General features: G+C 34.5%; 1 protein-coding gene across 5 annotated transcripts in view; it reads right to left on the minus strand.

Annotated features, from left to right (window-relative positions):
- Window positions 1-7,055: 7,055 nt before the first annotated feature.
- gw (trinucleotide repeat containing adaptor protein gawky) overlaps window positions 7,056-21,268 on the minus strand; it is a 139,650-nt gene continuing 125,437 nt past the window's right edge. For all 5 annotated transcript variants that reach the window (XM_081731967.1, XM_081731968.1, XM_081731963.1 and 2 more), the window contains exon 25: window positions 7,056-17,892. In XM_081731967.1, the coding sequence (XP_081588093.1) occupies window positions 17,527-17,892 (366 nt within the window). In that variant the 3' untranslated portion in view covers window positions 7,056-17,526. The remainder of the gene's footprint in view (window positions 17,893-21,268) is intronic.

A 21,268-nucleotide genomic window follows, 5' to 3' on the forward strand; every position in this document is an offset into this window, starting at 1 on the left:
ATGACTATAGTTTCGAAGTTACTGTTATACTGGAGTGATAAATTAATTCGTATTCTAATTCTGGTCAAGTCTATTATTGTATATTTCTTTTGTTTAGTTTTGTAAGATACAGATTTTTACTGTTCAACATAGGGTCTGATCCATTACGTATATCTACTTAGAACAGAACCCAAATATTTCCGCTGAATAGAAGAATGTTAACACAAGGGAGACCAAGGAAATTTAGTATATACGAATGATGAAACAGCTGGATCCATGGGAAAAAAAAAAAAAAAAAAACTCCCTCTCCTCTTGAAGAGTTTAAATTTTAATAATGTGGCAACACGTGTACTCATAGCTATCTTGAAGGAAAGATTAGACTGTCTACCGTAAACTCTGTTGAAATTTAGTAGCGCGGAGGCTATAGGAGATATGGACCTAGTTTAAGGTGGTATCCACAGCACCTTAATGCGTTCAATTTTAATGCCCTTCTACCGGATATCGAATTCGGGAAAAAAAAATCGTTACTAGAACAGCGGGTAGGGCTAAATATTATTTCTTGGTGATGCTAACTTCAGTATATATGTGAACTTCCTAAGCGAGACTATTTGATACTGCACTACACAAAGGTCGTGTTTGGTAGCAACATTGTGACTGATAAATGATATATGCCTTAATGCAAAAACAGGATAAGTTTGCTGAGAAGAAATAATATAGTCATTTCCACTCTTCCACTTAACCCAAAGGAACGAAGCTAACAATCTTACCAAGGTACTTATTTCATTATTTATATAAAAGTGTTTCAAAACAACAACGTTTGGGAAGTGATTTCTGACACCAAGATAATACAAGACAGTATAGACCAAGCTGGGTGCACAAATGCTTCATTTCGGAGTTAATAGGCTACCGAAAACATGAAAAAATGAACTTACTGGGACCTACCATAGTAGGGTCAAGACTTCACTTAAGAACTAGTAAGTGCCCTATCCAAATATCTGTTTCAGAATCCTGCGGTACTCACGCAACAATTTTTGTAGATAGAGTTTGCCTACGCACATATAATTTGAAGAATACTCACCAACTACCTCTATAAAAATTCTTGTGAGTACCGCAGGATTCTGAGTTGAGTTGATTTTGAGTTTGTCCCTTTCAGCAGTGCGGCTATATGAGACGGGACCTACTGATTAACGTGGAATCCGAATCACAGCTTCCGCCGGGTATCTAACCCGGGTCTTCCATGCCACAAAGGCGAGTAGGCTAACCGCTTAGCCACAAGGGAGCTCCGCAGGATTCTGAAACATGGATATTTGGATAGGGCACATACTAGTTCCCCTAAGTGAAGTCTTGATCAGACTATGATAAATCCTATAATTTTGGAGCTGACGACTTTTAAAAGTTCATTTTTTCATGTTTTCGGCAGCCTATAACTCAAAAAGAAAGTACTTGTACACCCAGGTTGGTCTATACTTTTTGTCTTATCTTGGTGTCAGGAATCACCTCGCAAACGTTGTCGGTGTTTTGAAAGACCCTGTACATATTATATATATATATAAGGGTGTCCCTTATTTTGGATAATTTCGTGTTGCGATACGCGCGCACACACCCAAATGTATTCTATGTGACCATAAACACGCATTAGTGAAATAGCAGCTCTCTATGAGAACGTTAACCCGTGCCGACTTGACGTCAGTCATGAAATGGCGTTTTCACATTATAATATAATTTAGAATTTCCAATCGTGATAACGGAGAAACTAAAAGAGACAGAGAAACGAAACTTTGCACGAAGCAACTAGAGAAACGGCGACATCTGTTCATGTATTGACAAAAAGCACCGGATGAACAGTGTTGGCAACCCAAGACAAAGTTGTGTTCTTGTAAATGGAATGACCTAAATTGAATATCATCATTGGAAGCAGCAATAAAAATAAAGACAAGAGAGATTGTAAGGACAGAACAGTGTTGCAAACTTTTCGAGAAATAACTTGTAATATGTGTTAGGCGCACACAGGGAGTGAGGTTCTAACGTTTTGTACACTTTAAATCAGACATTGACAAGAATTGTTTGCGTTGACTAAGTCTAGAAGCATCCGCTGAACAGTGTTGCTATCAACAGAAGAGAAAAATTGAGTTTGAAAGATACAATAACTCGGAAAAGGTCACTAGTGCTGTATGGTTTAAAACCTATAATGCAAGGCGGTCGAGCGTTAGGAGTAGAACTGTGGTTATGTGAGATCGATAACTCACCGATATATATATCGTGTAAAAGCTGACAGGTAAGGTTTGTGAAGATGACAACGCTGCACAGCGGGTTGGAATCCCAACAACTTGGTTAAAATATGAAAACAGCATTCCATTTGCATGGGTTTATGTACTTGTGGGCTTTTGAGGACGCTGATAACCATGAAATCAAGATTAAAATTGCCGCCGCTGTGCAGCGTTGCCATCTGTTAAATGTGATTTATATTTCAAGACTGTCATTGCCACAACTTGCAACAATTTTCTACTTACTGCTGTTTTGAAAAAAATGGCCGCCATTTTGAAATTTTACATTCGATCGCCGAGAAAATCTATACAGCAAATTTAGCATATCTTGTGCTTCCACCGTCAAAATTTTAACTTAAAAGACTGAAAATTGCGCTTCGTAGCGTGGATACTCGCAGTTTTGAAAAAATGACCGCCAATTTGATATTTTACGTTGGTATGCCGCCAAAATCTATTCAGAAAATTTAGTGTCTCCTGCTTGTACTCTGAAAATTTTAACTTAAAAAGCCGAAAGTTGTACCCTGTAGTGTGTGGTAGGGGAAGACAAACGAGTTGATTTGATTTTGTTTAACGTCCCTTTCAGCAGCGAGGCTATATGAGACGAGACTACTGATTAACGTGGAATCCGAACCACATGAGCTCCCTCCGGGAAGCAAAACCGGATTCCACGCCGAAGACGCGTACACTAACCGCATAGCCATGAAGGAGCTCGGCAGACAAACGAACAAATGTAGATCGTCATCCAGAAGCCTGACTGACGTTCGCCAAATATGAACACCAAAAAGTGTCTATTAATTTAAAACAAAGATACAATTCATGTTGTATGAAATAAATAAAGGTTTTAAAATGTCTTATATGAAATTAACATCTTCCCAGCGTAAATAAACCTGCCATATATTCTCCATGAGAATACGGGACACCTCAGATCCCCCCTCCTCAACTTTCCAACACAATGCAATTAACTGTAGTCTGGTTATAAACAGAAGTATAATAGGCCGCGGTGGCTCAGTGGTAGAGCGTTCACCTCTAGTGCATGGGGTTCCTAGTTCGATCCCAGCTCGCGCTAAGTGAGCCTTGTGGTGGACAAACGTCTTGTGCGTGGGTTTTCTCGGGATTCTCACGTTTCCTCCCACTTTCTTCATTCCGTCATTTCATTCATTTCTCATCATCACCGTCACCTTGAGCATAGCAGGCATTACCGTGAGACTAAAACTAAGATTTCATTTTTTTTTTTTCCCAAGAATACGCGAAATTCACTAAGCAGCAGCTGCTTTTCTCTGTTCGTACTCTACAATTAATTGTATAGATTGAAGATGCCTAAAAACTTAAGATATGCTATAAAAATGCTTTACAGGAAAACAATATGCAAATTATTTAAATCAGTGGTACAATCTACCTTCAATATTCTTCGCGCGTTTAGCAATATTTATTTACATGGCTGTATTTACCAAAATTACGTTCGTGAGTTTAATCTGATGAAAAGCGAATCCTTGTATCGTGTGTAATTGTCAGGACTAAATTTACATTTTTCTAAGACCTGGACCAAAGCACATTTCTGTGCCCCTAGCCTCTAAAAAAGATTATAATTCTTGTCAACTAATCTAATGTGTTGCTGGAGAAAAGGTTAGTCATCTTTCCTGTGTTTGAAATGTAGAAACACTCAAAGCCATTTTTTTTTAATATTCCGGAGAATATCCGAGTCTCCATCAAGTGCAATGGAAAAAGTAGCATTGCAAATTTCGCTCGCTATCAAGTCGAACAGGGTGGTGTAATAACTTCCTCGAAACTGTTACATGCAACAGCGTGCTGTTCATTCACTAATTACAGGATTCCCAGCCAGTCCGAATGTTTTGTTTTTCACTTTTCGAATAAGCTGATATTGATAGCAGAAATGGAACGGAGTTAAAATACGGGACATTTCCCTGTCCCGACTAAATTTAAGGGGACACTCGGGCCCCAAAACGGGACTTTCCCGCTTTTTATGGGACGTATGGCAGGCTTAAGCGTAAAATAAATAGTTTTATTGTTGAAGTATTCATTTCCGATCCTTCTGCGTCTAATTCGGGAACTTCCCGAGCACTTTTCTCACGGCGTGTACATCAAAACTTCCACTAGTACTGAAATTTGAATTCAGCACTTGAAATAGTAAGAGCTACTCCGAGCATTAAGCTTCTTAAATTTGACAAGAATTTTTACGCTATTGCTGGTGTTGTGTTGATTCTACAGAATGCTTATTTGAAGAGTAGCAACAAATGACTGAACTAAACTGTTATTGTTGGAAAACCAAATTTTAGTTGAAGAAACTTGTTTTACATCAAAGGTAAGAAAAAATGAAATGAAATCTTTTAAGTTTACGTCCCACGGTTATGCAGGTTACGCTAAAGGAGACGGTGATTATGAGAAATGAATGAAACGGTGGAATGAAGAAAGTGAAAGGAAACTGGAGAACCCCGAGAAAACCCACGCACACAGTGTTTATCCACCACAAAGTTCACGTGGCGGGAGCAGGGTTTGAACCCTGGACCCAAAGCACCAGACGTGAACGCTCTACCACTGAGCCACCGCGGCCCCCAAAGGTAAGAAATAATACTAATAGTTTTACTAATGTATTTACGTATGTACTATTAGTACTGGCACCTATGCCCTTAAACCCGTCAAACGTATGAGTGATAATGTCCCTCGGTGTCATCAAGCCGACGAGCACACTATTCACGGAAAATATTTTCTAAAGTACAGAATTGCTTATTTTACTTCAAATAATCTATAAGCATAATCCATACATTAATTTGTTCTATAACTATCTCAAGCTTTTTTTTTTTTTTTTAAATTCATTTAGTGCATTCAGAACTTTATTATAAAGATCTGAATGTTGTATACCTTAACGTGGAAGCCTCTAATTCGCCCAAGGAAAGTTTAAAATCGGATAAAAATCACTTACAATGTTATCACCTTAGTTGTATCAACAATATACTAACAAATAGGTCAAAAACCCAGGTGGGTTTTAAAGTGTTTTTTTTCAGGTGGGTCCAACCCGAAAAAAAAACAATTTTTTTTCGGGCTGGGCCCACTTGGGCAAGCCCTGGGGTCAACACATATTACACGTTATTACTCGAAAAGTTTGCAACACTGATCTGTCTTTACAATCTCTTTTGTCTTTATTTTCATTGTTGGTTCCAACGATGATATTCAATTTAGGCCATTCCATTTACAAGAACACAACTTTGTCTTCGGTGCAATACTGTTCATCCGGTGCTGTTTATCAATACACGAAGAGATGTCGCCGTTTCTCTAGTTGCTTCGTGCAAAGTTTCGTTTCTCTGTCTCTTTTAGTTTCTCCGTTATCACGGTTGGAAATTCTAAATTATATTATAAAGTGGAAACGCCATTTTATGACTTTGTCGTCAAGTCGGCAAGGGTTAACGTTCTCAGAGAGAGCTGCTATTTCACTAATGCGTGTTTATGGTCACATAGAATTCATTGGGGGGGGGGGGGGCGTATTGCAACACGAAATTACCCAAAATAAGGGACACCCTAATATACATATTTAAAGCCATTATTCCCATTGTAAGAGGACTGGTACAAAACGAAAAAAGGAGACAGTGCTTCACTTAAGAATAACCATGACGAACTACAAGTAGAATTAGCTTCCCTCCCATCAACAACTACTTGAGGAGGGTCTTTGGTTTCGAACTGTACAGAACGCTAATAATACCAGGGCAGTAGTTTTAGCATTTATGATATGTAATCACAAAGAATCTTGTACAGCACAATCGTTAGTTATCTACCTAGGCAATTATGAATTTGACAAGTGTGAATAGGTCATCGCAGGTAGTGTACGAGAAATGAAGTTGAACGGAGGAGTGTATGGTTAGTTGGCGCCATGTCGCAGTTCGAGCAACGCTCAAACATCAAGTATACGTGCAAGTTGGATAAACTGCTTCACAGACTGATAGTCTTAAAACTGTCTAAGGTAACAAGTCTTAAGGAAAAAAAATTGTCTCAAAGATACCCGTTTCGCCACCGTACAAAACATCAAAAGAGGACTTTCGTCGGTGTTTACAGCAATAGCAGAAGCAGTGTTCCGAAGATGCGATTAAGTAAATGTGTAGTTATTTTGTAGCAATAAAGAGCTGCAACCACATTCCGGTGACTTTTTGGCTGCCCTGGTAATAAGGAACAAAATCAATGATGGATACTACTGAAATACAACACGATCGACATCTTTGCAGTTCTTTTTAGAAAAAGAACTCAGCATATTTCATCCAACATTAAAATTATCTCTCCCCGCTCGTGTAGCAAGTGCTCTTTTGGTGCATATGGTCCCGGCTTCGATTACCGAAAAACGAAAACTGCGTGGTTCGGATTCCACTAATAATGTAGTCCACACTTCATATAGCAGGGGGGTGGCCAACGGCGCGGACTCGTTGATAGGTAACCCGCAGTGGCCTGTGTCGAACTGTCTGTATCGATCATCACTGTTATTGTTTTATAGTTCTCTAGCAAGCTAATGAACAGATAATTAGACCCTTAGTGATATCTGAAATGAAAAGTAGCCCTCAAACCTGTAAAAGATTAGCCATCCCTGTCATATAGCTTTGGTGTTGCATTTTAGCCCCCCTCCCCCTTAGAAGTGGAACCAACATTTCAATATCAAAGCCTGCAAAAAGATACTTACTACTTCGAACCGTGGGTTGTTGGAAATGGCAACAAGGATGTAGGGCTAGCCCAGATTTTTTAACATTACTACATAGTTATCTCGAGCAATTTAAATATTAACGTAAAATCTTTATAAATGAACTAAAAAACTAAATCTACACTGAGGACAACCTTTATTGAATGCATACTGGTTCTTTACATTACATAAAGGATGGTATAAATAAATTGTTAAAAGCACTTCTCTCTAATCAGACCACAGTGAACAGAAGATTATTTCTCTTAGGCTGAAAACAGTAAAAGATTTTTAAAAAACTTTTTCATTTATCACCTTGTCATTTTGGCTTGCTACCCTGGTCCCCTGAGCTGATATTTCACAGGACATGGAAGTTTTAAAAGTCGGTTGTATTTAAAGCAAATCCTACAGCCACCACCACCACACTCATATACATATATATACCTACATATGCATATTATAAATGACTGATCAGCATTCAAATACTTGCTTTACTTTCGTGAATATACAAGCTCTTCCATTGTTGAAACTGAAATAATATCTTCAGGGCCACATCTTTCTGGCGACTTCGCTTCGGTCATTTTAAGATCAGTTAACCACCACAACTAACCACCCTTACATCATAATAGAGTTATAAATCTTTACTAAGCAATGACTTCCACTAGCAAATAGTATTTATTTACCTGTTACCTTCCAATACATCTATCTTATAATTTATTGATTAAAACAGATCATTTACAAATGCAGGCATACGCTCATTGGTATAGGCACTACCTTTTTTCTTTCTTTTCCCTTTTCATTAAAAGGAATAATTACACTGGGAGACCAACAATATGAAAATGTGCTGACAAGTTATACAGAAAAAGAAAATAATAATAATAATAATAATAATCTGAATACTGTAATTACCAATTCATTGCACTGAGTAAATCATTAAAAAATCATAAGAGAATTCGGGGATGTAAACACATCTCATTCATTTTTGTAGACACACACACACGCACGCACACACCATCTGCTAAACTGTGATCTGTTCCACACCCAATTTTTGCCTTCTTTACATCAGGAGACCAGAGATTAAGTTGCTAGTTAGGCCATGTCAAGTTATCTTCCATGAATATGGTGAAATAATTGATGGTCATGTTTGCATTGTAAGAACACAAAGAGTGGATTCTTAAATGTGATGCTTATTACAATATTGTACCTCACCTATATATACTTATTTTTTTTGTTTGAATATTGCATAAAACAAAAAAGCCGTATTTTTCAAATCTTAATTATCATCAATGTTACGTCAGCATATAAGCACACAAAACGTCTTATTTTGTTGTTTAACATTTTTTCCCCAACAGATCACAAGCTTTAGCCCTGAGCGACTTGTTGATTCCAAAGGAATATAATCAACTCTTCACAAAGACTGTAGAATATACTTTATTTGTTTTTAATTACTTAACCCAATATACAAGCAATAAGTAGTGGCTTCGTGATTAGCAACACGTTATATATATATATCTATATGTATTTATTTATATTTATCCTTACACCCCACGGTACATGTGAAACAGTTAACTTTTTATTTGGAGTCTTGCATGGTTGATTTTTCATTTTTATATATATTATATAATACGTAAGTTTTTATTATCCATGTAATATTTATTATACTACCATAACACACGACACCAGCATTTATACAGAAATGACAAACAAAGCTATCTTATGATTATTATACATGGACTTAACACGGAATACAAGCAACAGAAATACCAGAACAGTTGAGTAACGATTACAGTGGTTTGTCCTATATTGCCAGGAGATTACCAAACTTAATACCTCCTAATCCTAAGGACAGGACCAGTTGAGAAGTTATCACACGGAATTTGAACACAGTCTACTCCATGAGCAAATACTTTTAACATGTATTTACATAATACCTTTTTTTTTTTTTAGATCAAAACAAATTTTTACTCTTTATATATATATATATTAATATACAAATATTTACGGGTAGAGTTCAATATCTTATCTTGCACCACTTAGAATTTGACACATGAATTGTCCTCTACTGTATAATATATATATAATATACTTTTCGTTACGTTTCTCTTAATTATTAAATTGTAATGCTTATTTTTTTTTTTTTTTCCTGTATAAGAAAGAAACTCCTGGATACTGAACCATCATAATGTCTTTTGGCTTAAGTTTAATGACTACAAAATACCAGCAATACTGGCAAGTCACAGGATAACCGTCCCAGAAGCAATGCCCAGGACCACATGGACCCACTGGAAGATTAAGATTACCCCTTATGCTATTAGAATTGTGTTAATTTGAACATACATTAATACAAACAACTTTAGCACATTTGTCTGATTGCTTTTATCTATTTTTTTTTTTTCAAAATATTTTTTTATGCATATGCATCTGAATAATTTCATTGTGTATTGATGAGGTTTCTTTCTATATTCAAGGACTGCAAGAGGCTTACTTTGTGCAAATGCCACACTTGTAATCAACAATCACACACACACACACACACACATACATACATACATACAAAGAACATTCCCCCGATTTTTTTTCTTTCTTTCTTTTAAAGCTTAATCCTCTTGCAAAATTTTTAAGTTAACTTTCAGCTCCGGATAAATGCAACATTGTAGTCTTTGGGGCACTGCCACAAATAAAGTAACAATTTTTGTTTTATTACAACAAGGGAAAAAATAAACAGTTAATTCTTTTTCTAATTTAACTCCTTGGCCCATGAACCAAATTTCTCTATGTTCATTGTGAAGATTGCACTTCTTTATATACATATTCAATAGAGAAAATTTGACTACAAACGGTTTGGCACTTGAAATTTCTCATCAAGCAGTCAACTACTTATAGATTATCACTATAGCACACTACCCTGCATCCTTCATTATCACACGCATTCTCAGCTGAAGTAGTGATGTTTAATGGAATCATAAAAATACATTGGTTTGAGATTCAAAAAAAAAAATTATTTTTTTTTTAACTAAATGCTGATATATATATATTTTTTTTGTCATATGGTCAAAAATCACGTAAGAAACAACAAACAGTTTTGTTTTATAATACCTAATGCGTAACAACAGTGACTTAAAAAAAAAAATGAGAACAATTTGAACAGTTCAGGAACTTGTCCACGATAGAGGGAGTATTTGTACAGCACTCCTAAAAACAGAATGCTGCACCAGAAGCGTATTTTAAAATATACAGTGTTCGTAAACACTTTTTTTAAAAAATAAAAATTAATAGTTAAAAAAAAACTGCGTTCACGAGATTATTTTCAATACTGAATCTATAGTTGCTTTCATTCGAGGTATTAATATAATGAGCTATTATTTATATATAATGATACTGTATAGAATTAAAAATTCAGTCAATTATGTCAACAGCCGTTAAAAAAAAGAAAGGACAAAATAGCTTTACGAATATTTTAATGGACATGGAAACCAATTGCTACACTGAAAGCAACATCGCTTCCCTTTGGTGAAAGGGGTAGAGGAGTTCAAGACAGTCTTCCTTAGTTACTGGTAAGTAGAACTGGCATTTTTTTTTTAACAAACAAAAGTAACCGTAATAACTGATTAATAATAATAATAATAATAAAACGAAAAATAATATATAAGCATTATATATATATATATATTTATTTATTTATTTATAATATGGAACTTTCACACTACTTCATCTAAGTTTTTACTTTGTATCACACGCACTAGATAAAAACCTTTCTTCCAATATTGTTTGTGTGTCAGTATTATTTTTTATTGCAACATTTGGCTGCCAATTTATAATTTGTACTTGGCAGGATAGCTATTAAGAGGTCACAATTGGGAACTTAGCACGTGTTTTAGGATTAAATTATTACTTGTTTCAGGTACTACCTATCACCCATATAAAGCCTATCTTATTCCAAAACCCAATATATAGATATATATATCAAAGCCGAGCCATCAGTCCATGCAATATTTATCACAATCTGTCCCTAGCATATCCAACACACACACAGACAGCACCATCAAGATGGACTGAGGTTAGCTTTCACAAAACGAAATAATCTAAAATTAAATGTATCAAGTGTCCCATTTCAATTTCGTATTTCTGTTTCTTCTCTTGCTGAGCTTATAGTTCTATCGTTTTGCTTTTTAAAGTATAGATCTTACTTTGGGTAGCTATTGTTCACTGTATCACACGACGACACGACACTTCACAGCAATATTCATATTTATATATACACACAACATTAAAAAAACAAAGTGCAGGTAACCACTATATAATATTAAGACGTTAATAGGCTTTGTAGATATATATTTAAATATATATTTTTTATATTTATATAGTCACTATAGTCATTTCTGTTTTCCTCTTCGGTTTCGACACTATACATATCATACACTACACACAATTACGCATCCCCTTGTTAAATTACCACTACTCCAACTGAGTTGTTTAAAAACAGTATTCTTCATCACAACTACAACTTTTTCTAAAGTTTTTTTTTTTTTTTCTCCTTCCATTCATTGTCTAGTAACCGCTTGTCATTATCTGTACGAGTAAATCACCATGACTGATGCTCCTTAACATCTGAGCAAAATCAACTGCTAAGAGCTAAACCAGTCATGCAACTGGAGTGGGGAAAAATACTTTATTTTTATTTTATTTTTTTTTAGAAAAAGTTCTATATGCATACCTTGTAATGCAATGACCACACTGGTATGTCTGTATTGTCACAGTTAAAGAATGACTTAAAAATAGAGAGCCACAAATGTACTTGGTGTTGGTGATATGTAGAGGATTTTATGGTGAGAAAATCACTAACAGAGGCACTCCCCATTTAGTCACATACTATAAAAGACTACAGATGAAGGTCTCACTTTGGAATGAAACACCTCTACATTTTTTTTAAATACACAATATTCTTTTTTTTTTTAAAAAAAAAAAAAAACTCCAGTTAACACTGCACTTTTGTCATTTGATTATTCAGGAATTTTTTTAATTCCATTTTTTTTTCATTGGTAATTTCACAATCAGTGAATTTTGAGCTTTAAAAAAACTGTTCCACTTCTTTTCAGTATGGAAAGTTATTGTATCTTGATTGGAACTGGCCTGAACAGGGAAGATATCATTAATACTTGCTATGATGGTAGGACTAGCACAGAACTAAAGGCTGTGATCCCTGAGGCTTCAATCCAATTTACTGTTTTAATTATTTAAATCTTGTTCCTCCTGGGGTCTTTCAACGAACTACCCGACGGAAGAAACATGTTTGGCTGGATTAAAAAGAGTTTGCGGAAGGATTGTGGCCATGTCCGCCATGACACAAGATATGTCTCAAGGATGCTTCCATTAATTTTTAAGGCCACGCAAATTTCTAGAACCGGCAGATATCTTGAGTTTTGCTAAGGATCTGGCCAACAAGCAGCTACTCTGATCAAACCATACTCAGGCTTGGTGGTATACAAGCTTGTAAAACTTATGTACTACTTCAAAATTGTTTATTGTTAACTACAAACACACTCCAAAAAAAAGACACACACATACATGCATACAACAGGCACACATACACATACGTATATTTATATATTAATTATCTATATTTATATAATGTAAGTTGGGAGAAATTTACGCCAACATCCTCCACACCATTGTTTTTCAGTTGCCCGAAATCTTGTGCTCTCCATCGTGGTAATAATAATAATACAATAATAATAATAATAATAATTAAAAAAAAAAACCTTCGCATCACTGACGATTCTCACTCGGAAGCAATTTGTACAACTTGGTAACAGACAGAGGCCAAGAATTCCTTTGCCTTTTATCTTATCCTGGCCCAGTAACCGTAAGGCACAGTGTCTATATGGGAAAGGAATTCTTCCCCTCTTTAACTGGCTAGATAACAGTCATTTTAAAAGGAACAGTAAAATATCACCACACGAAATACGTCAGAACACAAACCTGTTTAAAAAGTAGATGGTACGTTCTAATGAATGGCAACTTCTTATATTTGTACAATCCTCTTAACAACTCCACTCTACCATTTTTATTTCTTTTTCTTTCAGGAGATAAAAATGAGGATATGCTATTTACTCTATACGAAGTTAACAGTGAGCAATAATAAGTTTAAACATAAAAACTCAAATCACTTTATGCCTCTCTGGAATTAAGTGATTGGTAGGGTGAATTGAGGTAAATTATATGGAAGAAAGAATTAATAAATATAAGTTACATACAGGTACCCACACCTCTAAGCTTCAAACAACTATATACAGCACCTTCACCTGAGAATCAACATGGCAGTACACACATCAATCCGATGTAGTTCTTGTTTTATATATATATAATTCAGCTCCCCTACCGAAGTATTTCGTAATAGTACACAGTAAGTAACGCCAGACATTGCACAATTACTACCCTAACAACGTCAAACACAAGGCACTTGAGTACTTCATAAGTTTCAATCCTTGTGCCCATTTAAGATTTGGATAGTTCTTTTTATTTTATAATCTAGAAATTTTTCTGACTTGAAAACTAAACTATCACCCCTTTGATTCACAACCCCTCTTGAACTAAAGAGCATCCTAGTTTTGGTACTTTTTATGCTTTTACAAAATGCATGGAAGAAGAATGGTGAACTAGGATCTCTTATTGGAAAGTGGCTTCAATTACATTGGATTTGAAAAATCACTTTGATCTAAAATCCTGCACATTATAAATATGCAGAGCACAGTCTGTTCCTATTAGCTGGAAGGTTACACCTTCCGTCTTTGGTATTCAATGCACTATACATGTACAGCCTCAGTTTTTTTTTTTTTAAATATATTTTTAATTTTTTTTTTTTTTAAATTCTGCCTTCCATCACAACTTATTTTTTTCTATCTTGATTTCAGACTTTGTTATGCATAAAGAATATAAACTCTGCAGCAAATGAATAATTTCACAGGAATATCTTCAACAAATTTATTGCACTGATTACCTCAGAAAAACTATATCTGGCACAGCACTTATTCAAACTACTCTACAAATAAAATATTTCAGTCTCCTAACAACGTGCCTAGGAATGCAGAAGTTAACATAAAATATACATATATAACACATTTTAAGCATTTGCTTCAATCGTCTATCAAAATAAATTCAATTTTTGAAAACAAAAAGCATGATTCGTCATTTAAGGATTTGTTTTAAATAATATGCAAGGAAAAATTGAAGACTATTTCTTCCCCTAAAAAAAAAAGCAAGAAAAAATCACCACATACTACAGAAATATTTCACTTTAAAAAATCAACGAAAAGAAAAAATTATTTTGGAATAAATATATTCACTGCGAGTGTAAGAAAAGCTAATAAAGAAACTGAGTCAAAAAGTGCCTGAAGGAAGGGAGGGAGAGAGAGAGAGAGAAAGAAAAAGAGGAGAGAAAGAAGAAAGAAGCACACATGCGACGAACAAAGCACTTAGGGAAGGCAGTCCATCCAGATACAGCATAAAAATAGACTACTGGTTATCGTTAAGGACGGTAAATATAGTGTGACGAAACCCCTACCACGATTTTTCTTAATTTTAAAGATTTTTTTAGATAGCTATTGTATAGACTAACATGGAAGAAAAACAACAGACCAAATACATACATTAAATTACACTTAAGATCAAAACTACTTGCAACAACAGAAAGCTGCACGACCATTCACTTACACTAGTACTCACTAAACAAAATTAATCACATTTGAATCTTTTGCAAAATCATTACATGTTGAATTCATTATATATTAGTCAAATGACTGGTCGTGCATAATACTACTATTACACATATTTTACATGAAATATTCTAGTTACTGAACTGCAAATGTACACACATTTTTTTTTTTTTCGATTTTCAAATACATTATATACATACCGGCATAAGCCTCCTACACTAATACATAGAAATGATGTAACTCAAAAACAATAGTACTGCGATATAATTTCTTAATATACATGTACACATTGATAACTTGTACATTCTGACTTAGAGACGTCTATACTTGGATCAAACCATGCAAGATTCCAATAAGGCGATATATATATATATATATACTTTATTTTTTCATGTGGTAATTAAATTTGAACCTTATTGGGATTTGAGGTCAAGAGAAGGGAAATCCATTCGAAGTACACTCGTTAAGAAACGCAATTTTCTTAATTATTTTTGGAACAAACATGAACGAGTATAAACATGTGACCCACAAAGTTCTCACGTCATCGTTAAAAAAAAAAAAAAAAAAAAAAATCGAAGAATTCGGGTTAAAAAAAATAAAAATTTCTCTTAAAAAAATTGATTCCCTTCTCTCATACAGGCACTAATTTAAACTGAACAGCCACAAAAGCATAGGTACCACGTTTTTTTTTTTCGTTTTTTTAAACTATTAATACAAATCACATCCGCAAAAAACAATACAGCAACCACTATAATTTTTTAATGCAGTCCAACATCAGATCCTAAACGTAATGTTTGGTCTCGTCTTTATCCGTTGTATACTCAATATGGTTGCTACTGGAAGGATCTTGACTATTTTTGAAGTGCATCATCTAAGACAGCCCACTGAACACAGAACCTATAATATTACATTATATATAGATATATCACAAACTAGCTACAATAAGAGTTCCTAATAAAAGCCCATCCCACAGAACCACACAAGTCTGTATACAAACATCTAAATATGCACAAAATTCATCCTTGGGGCTCCTTATAAAGCCAACATAATTCTAAATTCTACTTGTTAACTTTTAATATACATTTTATATCACTGGAAGAAATATCAGCAACACCTAAGGCTGATAACAGTTCACTCATATATCCTCCCCAGGCATTCTTAACATGGAGCAGACATTGGTCAAATTTTCACTTAACATCTAGTAGAGAGTCCATTCTAAATCTTTTGGCAGACGACATTGATAACCATCTCACTTAGTCATAACATTGCAGTACAATTTGTGTATATATATAATATATTTATATTTTTATTTATATATATATATATATATATATATTTATATATATTTATTTATTTATTTTAAATTTATTTCTATCTGACAATTGATATGGCTCATTTCAACTACTCTTACAAATTTATAACACATACTCTCTTTTAATTAAAAAGGATAATACATATCCTTAAATACAATTATGAAACACAAGTGGCACTTCATCACAAAATACTGGAAAAGTAAGGAAAATACTAATTGGTAAGGACTTTCTTTTTTGAAAAAGTGATTGGTTTATTGTAAAACTTTCATTTGTGCAAATATTAAACTACTAAAGCTGAGCTCACATTCAGATGAGTGATTCAGTGAACACTGCCCAGTCCAGACTTGATGAATGCATCACAAGACCCCCGTGGGGTCACAGAGGTATTTCCCAGACTTCTATCAAAACAAGCGAAAAGGCAAGGATGGACTATGAACCTCAGACATGTAACATCAAAGCTTCGAGCAGTGAGGTTTCAAATGACTTGAACACTTGTACTCTTTTTTTTTTTTTTTTTCTTATTTTATCTTATGTTGTCAGGATATCTGTATTGTTATCACTTTTTTTTTCTAATAAAGGAGCACCCCATTATATATTTTCACCACAAACCGAAGCAGTGGTGATCATGTACCTAACAGTTCACAAATGTACTGCACTTTCAACACCCGCACATATTAAATTGACAAGTTTTGCACAGGTAATTATCACATTCATTGGCAGATACACTACCAAAAAGGATGCAGTAATTCATGTTAAATCTACATCTCACAATAATGCATTTCATACATAGTTTTCACTTAAAAATCTTATATACTACTGACTTAACATACCTTATACTAGGTAAACATCTTTTGGTACAATATTGGCAAAAAAGTAAGCACAAAATGTACATTCCATTAACCATGATTAATCTTTCATATACATATTTATTTATTTATTATTATTATAAGACTTAAAAATTACATTGGCATTCTTTTCTCTACATATGGGACAAGTTCAAAGCAACCCTGCTGCAATGCTTACAAAAACTAAAGAATAAAGGGATGCTTTGTAGCAGGGTTGAAAAATTTTGCACCATTCTGAAACAAAATAAAGTCAGTTTCTACAGGAGCTTTGAGAAGTCACATTTTAAAAGCCACTCAAAAGTCACAGCACAGTTGTACATACGCTATGTTTGACTTTCCAAACACACTCACATTCCAAAACAGGACGCTAACGCTTGAATTCATTGTACATATTCAAAGTGCAGCACAACAAGCCTTTCCAATGTTTTTTTTTTTTCTCTTTGTTTTTCTTTTTTGTTCCAAGATATGGACTGAAGCTTAAAGCAGAATAACCGTTATCTTCGAACTTTTGTAACGCATACTTGCACAGTTTAAAAACAATACTTACTAGTCAAATATTACTGTTCTGATATAATATGATTGAGTGAATTAGAGAAGTCTTCTTGTTTAAGAGTGAGATCACAGGGAAGTTCTCTGATGAGAAGCCTGATTTTACAGCTTAAAATGCAACACCTGCATGTCTTTCATCTATATGCAGGACTGAAAAAACAATTAAAACAAAAAAAGGAAGAAAAAAATCCTTCTTTACATGGACTCACCACCAAGAAGATCTCCAGGTAACAATGAATTTAATGGAGTAGCTCGATGCTGTTCACCATCAAAGGTTGGAGCACCCCAGAGGGAACTCGCGGTCGGGTTTGCCCACAATTGGCTACCACTGCTAAGAGCCCATGTATCAGTACCCTTGGAAGTTACAGGTGTGAATGTTGTGGGAGCTGGAGCTGTAACTGGAGTCGATCCCCTCATATTTACACTCCAGCCTGCAGAGCCTCCTTGTTGCTGTCCACCATGACCCAAGCATTGTAAGAGAGAATGCACTTCGTTTTCGGCAGGGGATTCAGCAAATATAGTTGTGTTCCCTAGGACGCAATTGTTCAATGCCCCTTGAGCCTACGAACAAGAAAGAGAAAATAAGTATGATGATTCACTCTCGCAAAGAATTACTGAATTTTAAAGAATATTATACCAATTTAGTTTCTTAAAAAATCCACATATTCGTTCAACAAACATCTTGGACGGATTTATGAAAAATGTCTGTACTATGAATGAAAAGCGATGGCCCTCGCTGTACTTGATCAAAGAATTTAATATTATTTCAAAACTCATTTAATCCATCTTCAGGTACAGTATTGATCATCATCTCAGATTTTAAATATTTAGAACTTCAACACTTCTAACTCTGATAACTTTACCAGTACGTAAGGTGTACTGCTCAGTTCACTTATTAATACATGAAAACCTAATGGAATCTACCAATCCTTAATAATGAACTTTTAAAATTATCTGAACCTTGACTTTCCTGAACATGACCCAACACAAAATTATGCTGCCGGGAAATCCTAACATTTATTTTCATATTATACAAAAATATATTATTTTCTTTTAACACACTGGCTACCATGGAACTCAACGAAAATGTCACCGTAAAAACTATCTGATGTATGTTTTATAATCACGAACTTCAATCGGAAAAACAGAAAAAAGTTGACTATTCCAAAAATACATGGATTTTATCTACGATAAGAACTCGAAAATGTGTCTTGGTACCCAATATGTTAATCTATAAGTGATATTACAATATATCAGTAGCGGTTCGTGGTCTGTAGAAGCACCGGTTGCAATGCTGCAATATCAAAGATGTGGAGGTACGCGCAATTGTTCCCTTCCCTCAGCATTCTTAAGTCTTATCCAAAACATATTCAGGAAATATGAAGAGGAAAGTCCTTTTAAGCTCTATTTGTATATTTATTCATTAAAGTGTATTCTCTAATATTGGTTTAATATAAGCTATTTCTTTTTTCTTTCTTTTCTTTTTTTTTTTTTTTCAAACAACCATTATCAGTGTATGTTTATACACTATTTATATACAAAACTTTTTCACTCATGTCATTGAACAAGAGATAAATCGAATATATAGCATGTGCTGTAAACCATGAATGATATCGTTAACCGAAAAGAAGAAAAAAGCAAGAAAATTGCATATATTCATGCACGCAGTTGCATTATTTTAAAATGGAAGACCTTTCTTCGTTCTTTTCGAGCTTCAAATTTTTCTATCACTTCATTGAAATCTGAAATGCTGCTTGCCAAGTTTTTCTGAATAGAAAGCATCACTACCGCAAATATTTTCTGCTTATTTTCTTTAGGATACAGAAACACCTCTCTCCTCCGACAATATGCATTTTGTTAGCATTTCTTTGTATGAATGTAAGTGACAAAGAGTCCATTTTCATTAACCACGTATTTTTGTCTGCTGTTCTATAAAGATGCATGAAATCTATGATTTTTTCCTTCGAAAATGAATATATATGGTATATTTAACATTCCAGCAATTTAGGCTAAAGAAGACAGATGAGTATTGAAAGTGAATGATTTGAGATTATTTTTTTATGCTCTCCGCCAGAAATCGAACACGGGATCATGTGCACGAAAGACACAGAGCTAGGAATTAGACCAGTGGTAAGACATTTTCTGCTTCGAGACTCGATCGATCCCCCCCCCCCCCTTAGAATAGGATATTTTTTTATTTTAAAAATAAAACCTATACCAAGAATTTTCACCTTTGTATTATAAATGTAAAATAAAACTTATTGACTTCGAACGACCGCCCTCCCCCAAACACACAGCCTGGATCCGCCCCTGCTACCACCAAACGCGTATCTGTTCTTTGTGAGTTTCTGTTTTGTGAATAACTTCTGTCTTCTAAGCGTCTATATCTCACCCACTCTATCAATTGAGTTAAGCGCTGCCAAGCGGAGGAATTCGTAACTATTAGAGAAGCTGACTATATACCAGTGGCAGAAAAAGGTGCAACTGGAAGGGAGCAATACAGGAGGATAGCAGCGACGCAGGAATAAATCCACTTCCTCATGTTAAGAGACCTAGGAGATCGCTGCCATATGCTCAATGTTACTGCTTCCAGTGGTAACGCTCACTGCAACTGGAAATGTAAATCACTCACTCTGTTTTTTTTTTTATTGATTTTTTTTAAGAAATCAATAAATATTGTTTTGTGCTCAAGAGCAAAGGTTTATTTTTTACTGATACACTACTTTAATACCTAAAAATTTCTTTAGTATTAAAAAAAATATCCGGTTGCACAACCATGCAACATATAGTACCATCCGCCGCTGCAATATATACTTTGACACTGAATGAATACTGTTACTGTACTCCGCCAATACCATAATAATTAATACTCCGCTAATACCAGATTTCGTACAGGTGATTTTTACTGTCATATATAAGGAAAGGTTGAATTTTGCAATCCTCACTTAATGTTGCAGAAAAGACAATGTTAACTTTTATGAGCTTGAAAAATTCACGATGAACGTTGTTAACATGCACATTAATTTTGAATACCTTTTGGCGTCGAATTCGAATGAATAATTGAATCTCACAATTGCCAGATTTACTTGAAAAATCAATAACAGTACAGAAAAATCACAGAAGTTCAAAACTAGTATTAATTCCTGTTAATAATAGTTGTTTTAGAAATCTAATAGCTATATATTAAAATGCTAGGTTTATATGTTTGTGGTCAATAGAAGTTTATATGTTAGTGGCCAATGATATCTCGGAAACCACAAGCTCTAGAAAGATGCCGTTTTCACTGCTTGATTGCAAATTTTGTGTAGATTATTCACTTCTAATTGAATATATTTTTTTTTTAATGGCCGTTATTTCTTTATTATATTTTTTTAAGGGTACACTGGAAGTATTGGAATTTTAAAAAGTAAAGCGTCATATTCTACGAGTTATACATTCCAGTACAACAATTTTATATAGAGGTTGTATATCTCTCAGGAGTTTGTTTCATGGGCAAATGATAATGAAAAACGAAAGATGACCATTTCTCAGTTAAGATGAATCTTTATTATTTGGAGTGTTTTGGCCAATGAACACTATGTATCATTGACATTTTAACTCATTGTGTGTGTAATGTATTTGCTTATTACATACTGCATGCAAGAAGGAAGAAAACGCTCATCATACATGAATTAGAAACTCCAACCGCAAGTAGGCTCAAATCTTGCAAACGGTGCGAGATATTGAAAAAATAATCGAAAAAAATCTCGCCTTTATCGTACCCGTTGCCGATTTTTTTTTTTTTTTATCAAGACGTCTTTCACTTGTATCTGTAAAGAGACCTGTACAGATGTTGAGGAGTGACAACGAGATTGATGCTTATATGTGAATGGTGCGCTGTGTAGAGAGTGCAGGTTCAACCAGTGAATAATAAAATATATGAATCAGTTTTTTTTTT

This window comes from Thermobia domestica, chromosome 11 (assembly GCF_964235325.1).
Source record: "Thermobia domestica chromosome 11, izTheDome1.hap1.1, whole genome shotgun sequence".
NCBI classification, from domain to species: domain Eukaryota; kingdom Metazoa; phylum Arthropoda; class Insecta; order Zygentoma; family Lepismatidae; genus Thermobia; species Thermobia domestica.